Genomic DNA, 8,840 nt, shown 5'->3' with positions numbered 1-8,840 from the left:
TATATATATATTATATTGGGTCGCCATTTCTTACCGGTCTTTGTTTTTGGTTCATCAGCTGCTATGGTTGCATCCGTTTCGTCTTCCGATTCGTCCTCTTCCTCGTCGGATTCTTCATCCTCCTCGAAACGTGATCACCGCCGCCGTCCGCGTCGGCTATTGGAGAGGGACGATCTGAAGGTCCGCAAGAGGCATCGTACGCGAACAAAGACAAAACGCAAGCACCGCTATTCCCGTGATTCTTCTTCTTCAAGCTCCGATACTTGCAGGCGAGTTTTCTATTTTTAATTTCTACTTTTCTCTATTTTTGTATGCAGTTTTTATCTTGGAAGAGCTTTTTAATTTGTGAATTTCTCCGTGATGGATTCTCTGAACTTCCGACCTGATGGAATGTAGAGAGAAATTGTTTTATTTTGTTGCTTCGTTCTTTTTTAATAACAGATCGTTGTTCTCACATGTTTTTTTTTCTTAATTAATATGGTAAAAATACATGAATGGACTAAGATCTAGAGGTACTTCTCTGTGTTTGTGTGAAGGTTTCAATATTGAGTAGAGGGTCACTGTGCCTAATTTTTTATCAATCCGAGATAGAAAGGTCTAGCGACTATTCCAATGCCAAAGACTATCTTTCTAATCTTGATTCTTTGATGCCTGTAGTTTCTTTATGTTAGGATTCCTTCTTGTTGTGGGTAACTATTAGGCTGAGTGGATCCTTGCAAACGAAATGACAAATTGATATACCCTTTGCAAGGGCCCGATTTAAGGGTTAGCAAAGGATTCTAGCTGTGAACGAGAGGGGAGTGTGAGAGATTACCCTCAGGAAATGTGCGGGTTAGAAGACTTTGTAGCTTTGATCTCTATTTATTTTGGACGAATTCCTTGACTCTTTTTTATTCATTCTTCTTCGCTACTCATTATACTTCTTTCTTACTCCTTCCTTTTGATCTGCAATGGATGGTCACTCTTCTTCCTTGTCGTTCTTTTTTTTTTTTTGTGGAAATATTTCATTCACGATGGAAAAACCTGATAAAAGCTACTATTTTTAAGTAAAAAAATTATACTTAAATTTGAATTTAAAGAAGTCCTCAATTTTGGTTACTTAATGGATATTCCTCTCTTCGCTAGAGTTGCCTACCCCTTCAAAGTAGTGGCAGTGAATTCTTTAATTTTAAATCACTCATTACTTTCATAATTTGCAATTTAAACTCTTTTTTCTTGTGAAACTTGTTTTTTCGTCGGCTGATCCTATATATTTAGAGTTGGAGACAGGAAAAGATGGTAATGCTTGTATGGTGCCCCATATAACTTGGCTTGCAATGATTGTACACTGCATGCGTGAATTTCATGTTCCTGGAGCCACTTAGATCAATCAAAAATATCCTATTTTTATTGTCCTAGTATAAATTAAAATTTCTCTAGGTTTTTGGTTGTTTTTTTTTGTTCTTTTTTATAACTAGCAAGTGTGCTCCTGTCTTGTTATGTTTAGGTTGCTTTCTTGACTTTCAGAGTTTTTTTATTTATAATTTTCTTGGTAATTCTATCAGCAACGCATTGTTGTTTTGCATTTTATGCTATTCCATTTTTCTCAACTTTTTATTTCTTTTTTTCATTCCTTTGCTTTCATGAATTTTAAGAATCTACTTGTGAAGATTATACTGGTCTATATCTTATAGAAAATTTTGATAGTCACGCCATTATAGTTGACATGAAATATGTATATGTGTATAGTCTTTAAGATTAAGAAGTAAAATATGTAATATCATGGATGCAAACAGGGCATAAATAGCATTGATGGAAGTTCTTTAAAAAAATTACCATTATTATTATCATTTTAGACTTTATGCTGGAATTTAATACTAAATATTCAAGCATGAAATCCATACATGCCATATTTCGTCATGTTAAGAGATTTATTTTACACTCTTTTGCTGATTTTATTCATAAGGTCGATAAATTATTGATTATGAGCACTCTTTAATATGCAGTGAGAGCTCATTAGATAGTGGTTATGAGGAATCGAGCCATTCAAGAAAGCTAAAGCATGGTGACAAAGTGAGAAAGGTGAGGTCAAATGACCTTATGATTTTCTACTTCAAATAGTTTGCATCATGCCAATCTTTTGTATCTTCAAAATGTTTTAACTAACCTTTTAATTTTTGATTGATCACTTATCAGGTCAGGGAAAAGGACAGAAGCAAGAGTCGCAAGCACAAGCATAGCAAGAAACAGGCTGCAAAGGTACAAAAACTTTTCTTTGTTATCTTGTTTAGGGTTTATTTTTTCAACTATATATTTGGTTCTCAAGTTTATTGTTAAAAGCAATGTCTAGTGAATTTATCTAAGGATTTTTTCGGGGCAGATGCTGTCGTCCATAAAGTCAATTAAAAAGCTATTGTAGAAAAAGTTGTGCTTGAATTAGTTTCTATTGTTTAAAACTCCAGTTTTCAGTGTATTCCTCTTAAACTCTAAAATTGATTTGTTATTTGGTAAAATTTTATATATTCGTACATGCGATCAGTTGAAAAATGATCCAAATGCCATTATTCCTGTTAAATCTAATATGAATTAGTTAATACTTATCAAATTGATTTTGCTTTAAATAGAAGTCAAGCAAGTCATTCTTGATAATCGATGCATATTTATAAATGACTTGCTAGAATAAAAACTAATGTGTTTTTTCAACATTAAACATAATTATATAAATAACTAAAACATAAAAAGAGAAAAATGTAAAAAAATTAATAGTTTTATTAATTGTCTTCTATTTTCTTATTTTTACAAATCATAGTTTATAAAGATACTTAAGGATTCCCAACCTTTATAATGTTGTGCAAATATAGATTTTTTTATTAAATTGTTGAAAAAAATGACAGCCAGAAAATTTCCTGAAGGAAATTTAGATAACTTGAATATGGATCGTCATTTTGCTCAAGCTAGCACAGGCGTTGAAAATCTGGATGATCTAAATTTGTCGACATATAAATTTTAAGTAAATCAATGAAAATGATTTTTTTATTAATGAATGGTTAGAACAAAGACTTTTTGGGAAAGCAAACTCATAAAATAACAAAAAATCAAAAAGAAGAAAAACTTTGTGACAAGACAAATTAAAAGCAATGCAATTGTCGGTTTCAAGCCCGAATGTGAAAAATTGAGGGTTGCGTTAGGTAGTTAATAGATAACGTAAAACTTATCGAAAAAATCATGACATGATCATTGTGTAAGAGCTAGGGCGTCCCTTGAAAGTAGCGCGCTGTATGACCTAAATACAGTGAAAAGTGTACAAGGGATGCTACACCAGTGCCCGAGTATAGTGCCAAATAAGCAAGGGTTCCCACATTACGAACGAATGCGGGTAAAGAAATTAGTTCATGAAACTAATATTATGAAGGATCTTGGAATATAAATACTCTCAATGGTACATTAATGGAATTAGTTGATATTATGATTCATAGAAAGATAAATATGTTATGTATTTAAGGTATTCAAGAAACTAAATGTTTAAGAAACTACATGGGTTGGAGAAAAAGCTAAGGAGATTGATAACTTAGGCTTTAAACTATGGTATTCTGACAAGAGTCACACTAGAAATGGTGTAACTGTAATTTTAGATAAAAATTTGAAAGATAATATTGTAAAAATTACTAGAGTTGGAGATAGAATTAAAGCCCTTAAGATTATTATTGATATTAAGATTTTTAATGTTATTAGTGCTTATGATCATCAAGTTGGTTTAGATATAGGTTCTAAAGATAACTTCTGGAATGACTTAGAAGATTTAATACAAATGACACTTCTTAAAGAAAGAATTTTTATTGGAGGAGATTTAAACGGACATGTCGGTAGAGTGATAGAAGATTTCAGAAATATTCATGGTGGCTACGGTTTTGAAGTGATTAATGAAGAAGGTAGAGTCATATTAGATTTTGTTTTTTATTATGATTTTGTTAGTACTAATACTTTATTCAATAAAAGAGATGAACACCTTATTTCTTATATGAATAGATCTAATAAAACACAAATTGATTATTTTTTTATGAGAAGAAGAGGTCGTCGAGATTGTAAACGAGATTGTAAAGATTGTAAAGATTTTAAGGTCATTCCAAGTGAGGATTTAATTACCCAATGTCAATTATTAGTTATTGATTTTAAGATGAAGAGTTATAAAATAAAGAATACTATGATTCATCATCGTGGAATTAGATCAGGGTGACTAAAAGATAAAATAAAATTATTTTTATGAGTAAAATTCAACATCTCAAAATTTGAGATGTTCTTGAAGAAACAAATGCTATGTGGGATAAGGTAACAAACACTATTAAATAAATGACAAAAGATGTACTTGGAGAATCAAAAGAAAAAATTTCTATAAATAAATATAGTTGGTGGTGGGATAATAATGTGCAAAAAAAGATAAAATATAAGAAGTTATGTTATAAAAATTGGTTCAAATGTAAAAGCTTAGAGAACTGGGAAAAATATCTAATGCCCCACAGATAGTCTAAAAATTAAATTTTTTATGCTCAAAATTTTGCTTTTAGTGATCATTATAATATATTAGATACTAAGGAGGGTGAAAAATATTTGTATAAACTAGCTAAATAAAGAGAAAAGAAATAAATAAAGAGAAAAGAAAAAATAAAGAGAAAAGAAAAATAAAAATTTAACTCAACTAATGTGTATTAAAGATGAAAATCAAAAAGTATTTTTCTTAGAAAAAGATATTCAACATAGGTGCGTGAGTTATTTTGATAAATAAAGTTCCTAAAAATACAATCGGCCTTAGTGATCTTAATTTCGTTAATAATAATCAAACATTTTGTTTTTATCGTCACATTAGTAAAAAGAAGTTGATGAGGCTTTAAAGAAAACCAAGGGTGGAAAGCTGTAGGACCTGATGATATCCCAATTGAAGTCTAGAAATATTTTGGAGATTTGAGAGTTTCTTTGCTTATTAAACTCTTTAATATTATTTTTAAAACTAAAAAGATGCCAGAGTAGTGGAGGAAGAGTATTTTGGTCCCCATTTTTAAGAATAAAGGGGATGCACAAGAGTGTGCAAATTATAGAGGAAATAAGTTGATGTGCCATACTTTAAAATTATGGGAGAGGGTAATTGAACATAGGTTAATACGTATTACAAAGATTTCCCATAATCAATTTGGATTTATGTCAGGCAGGTCTACTATGGAAGCTATACATTTATTGAGAGGTTCGTTGGAGAAATTCAGAGATAATAAGGAGGATCTACATTTGATTTTTATTGATTTAGAAGAAAAGATTACGATAAGATTCCAAGAGATATCATTTGGAAAGTTATTGAGAAGAAATATGTTGATTTGACTTATATTTAAGTCATTAAAGATATGTATACTAGAGCTGTTACTTGTGTTTGAACTAAAGGAGGATTGACCAATATTTTTCTATTTTTGTTGGATTACATCAAGGATCAACTTTAAAACTTTAAGCCCATAGCCCATATCTTTTTGCTTTAGTTATGGTTGGTCTTACTGGACATTTACATGAGATGTACCTTGGTGTATGTTTTTTTGCTGATGATATCCTTCTCTTGGAGAAAAAAACCTAGGAAAAACTTAAATTAGGGAGGTCTACATTGGATTCTAAAGGCCTTCTTTTGAGTAGAACCAAAATTGAATATATGGAATGTAATTTTAGTATTACTTGCTCTAGTGATAGAAGTGTAACTTTGGGTGATCAAATTATTAAAAAGTGTGATCAATTTTGGTATCTAGGGTCTATTGTTCAAAGCGATGGTGATATAGATTGAGATGTTAATAGTAGAATTCAAGTTAGTTGGTTGAAGTGGAGGAATGTTTCGGGCTTATTGTGTGATAGAAAAGTACCGCTTAGACTGAAAGGAAAATTTTATAAGATGGTGGTGAGACTTGCAATGCTCTATGGCGTTGAATGTTGGCCTTTAAAAGAGAAGTATATTACTAAGTGTTGTCGAGATGATAATGATCATATGGATGAGTTGCTTTACACTTAGAGGTAAAATGTGAAATGAATATATTTGTGATAGGGTTGGGGTAGCTCCAGTGATGGACGAAATTAGAGAGAGCCGTCTTAGATGGTTTGGTCACATTAAATGTCGACCATCTGATGATCCGATTAGGTGAGTAGATGTTTTAAATTCAACTTATGTTAACTTATGTTAAGAAACAACTTATGTTAAGAAAGGCAAAGGTAGACCTAGGAAAACTTGGCATATCTTATAAAAATAGATCTTAATTTATTAGAATTAAATGAAAATATGACACTTAATAGGACACAATGGAAAAAAAAATTCATGTAGCCGACCCTTTTTAGTGGGATTAAAGCTTTGTTGTTGTTGATAAGATAAATTAAAGCTGGAAGATCATTACTGACTCTGAATTAAGGTGTTGTGGATCTGGGAAGGAGCATGAGCTTGGTTTTAGGAGAATAGGAGCATTTATTGCATTTTAGTGTTGAGTAAAATTGTGATTATTTTTTGTCTAGTCCTTTAACAAAACAGCCTAGCATGCTCATTAGAAGAGGAACTGCTGAAGCTGTCTGGCCAGTATGGCTAACCGAATCTGCTGGTACTGTAGCTTTTTAATTGCAAAGCACTGATAATGTTCTCCTAAACAAACCCTGAGTTTCATTTTTTGATGCAATATGAATCTGATAAGATCGAGTAAAATTTTCAGAAGAATGAGACCTGAATGTAGCAGGTCGAGGTTAGGATCAACACATCAATGATAAATTATTTTGTATGGTTGTCTTTGCAAACTGTTCTTTGGAATAACATATTTTTTTGTAGGAAATATTGTTCCCTTTCATTCTCACATAACACTTCTACACTTGACAAAGTCCACATGCCCACAAGGAACTGCAGTGGGAACCTTAATGATTCTTTTAGAGGTTGAGGTTTCACAAGACATTTGAAGCATATGATGACTAAGAAGATGTTATGCATGCAGTATTAACTTGGAGGCAGCCTTGAAATGCCTTTTATGGGGAGCATTCTCAACATAGATTCCGCCTGAAATAGGCGGAGAGTTTGCAAACATCAAGTGAAGGGACATATGTTGCTTTGAGCATTATTTAGGGAAGGTGAGGGAACATAAGGAATCATTTTGAGCAAACCTATACGTGGGAATTGAGAGGCATTTTATGGGTATCTTATTATTTAGTTAGAGCCGGTGGGTAAGTATTTTCGTCAGGAAATGAGAGTATGAGATGGGGCAGCACAAAGGTAGGCCACAGAAGTTGGGAATAATTTTAATGTTCTCAATTAAAGAGTGATTCATCTGAAGTTGGAGAGTAATTTTAATGTTCTCAATTCAAGAGTAATCCATCGAAATTGTCAGTGTTTATCTCTAGAATATAAAGATTAGGGAGCGATTGTTTAACAGTGTTATTATTTTGTACCATAGTTTGCTATCATGGCTGCAACTTTGTCATGAAGTTAGAGAATGTCTTATAAGGATGTTGTTGCAATGAATGTACTAAAGAATGAGATGATTAAGCAATATATAAGCTGGTTCGAATGCATTTGATTTCAGAATGGATCTAGTAAAGAACACTGAAGTCTGTAGGTAGTGCCAATACAGCCAAAACACTATCTATCTATACTACGCTATTTCTTGAGAGAAGAAGGAAATGCCACATTAGGGAAAGTTTTGGTTGAATAATGTCGGTTTGCTGTGCTTAATGAAAGTGATACTTAATTGAAGTCAATCCATCATCAAAGACTTCGTTCACCTGTCTTTTTGTTGTTGCAACTCCCTCCCTCCCTCCCAAGCCCAAGAACAACCCCAAAATTCCTCCCTCCCTCCCTCCCTCCCTTTGAAGAAAAAAATGCTTAAACGACTCCTTATAGCTTATTAAAGTTCTATTTGCGGCAACTGTAGTTTCTTAAAAAGTTATTGCATAGGAGTTGTACCAGGAAACTGCTACTTGGTTTTTGTTTGTTTGTTTTGTACAATTGCATTGCAGTTGTTTATGATAAAAAAACTTTTTTTATCTCTATGTTGTTGTGGTGTTTATAAGAGAACCAGTCCAGGTTGATTAACTAATACATGAAAACAAAAATTGCATTTAGAATCCCAAAAAACTTCAAATAGAACACCTAGAACTGACATCTCACTTAACAATAACACAACAATCATAATAAAAAATAAAATATTACAAAAATAATTAATATTATCGTACTATTGAATTCGAAATGCAGCCAATCAATTTTATGAGATAACTTCTTCAAAGAAACTCTCTACGCTTGATCACTACATAAGGTGGAATCAAAATGAATCGTCTGATTGATCTGCCAATCTAAAAAAGTCACGGTCCTCTGCTGATGTATTTTTTGGACACCAGTAAAATTCTCTCTTATAGCTATACTTTTTTTGTGATGTATGTAGAGAACACTGCAATTAGGGCTGTCAAAAAAGCTCGTTGTTCGCGAACAGTTCGTGTTCGGTTCGTCAATGAGTTCGTGTTCGATTCGTTCGATAAGTAAACGAGACAAACGCGAACAAATTTTTTTCGTTCGGTTAGTTAAACGAACCAAACACGAACAGTGATGCGTTCGTTCGTGTTCGAATCGTTATTGTTTGAAATATAAAATAATATAAAATAATTATATATAAAAAAATTATTATATTTTAAAACATTAAATTTTATAAATTATAATATATAATAAAATAATAATAATAATATATTAATATACTATAGTAATAATATACTAATATAGATATTGTATATTTATATAATATAAGTTATATAATTAATATATAATATTATTTTTATATATTAATATTAGGGATGTCAAACTGGCTCGTCGTTCGCGAACAGCT

The 8,840-nt window shown here is 31.7% G+C and overlaps 1 protein-coding gene across 2 annotated transcripts in view; it reads left to right on the top strand.

The window, feature by feature from the left end:
* The first annotated feature begins 29 nt into the window (after positions 1-29).
* LOC110026754 (protein FAM133B) overlaps positions 30-8,840 on the top strand; it is a 22,911-nt gene continuing 14,100 nt past the window's right edge. For both annotated transcript variants that reach the window (XM_020727854.1, XM_020727853.1), the window contains exons 1-3: positions 30-269; positions 1,986-2,061; positions 2,176-2,238. In XM_020727854.1, the coding sequence (XP_020583513.1) occupies positions 64-269; positions 1,986-2,061; positions 2,176-2,238 (345 nt within the window). In that variant the 5' untranslated portion in view covers positions 30-63. The remainder of the gene's footprint in view (positions 270-1,985; positions 2,062-2,175; positions 2,239-8,840) is intronic.

The sequence above is a fragment of the Phalaenopsis equestris genome, unplaced genomic scaffold (assembly GCF_001263595.1).
Source record: "Phalaenopsis equestris unplaced genomic scaffold, ASM126359v1 Scaffold000399, whole genome shotgun sequence".
Lineage (NCBI taxonomy): Eukaryota > Viridiplantae > Streptophyta > Magnoliopsida > Asparagales > Orchidaceae > Phalaenopsis > Phalaenopsis equestris.
The sequence above is the reverse complement of the archived record's forward strand: the minus strand, read 5'-3'. Positions and strand labels throughout refer to the sequence as shown.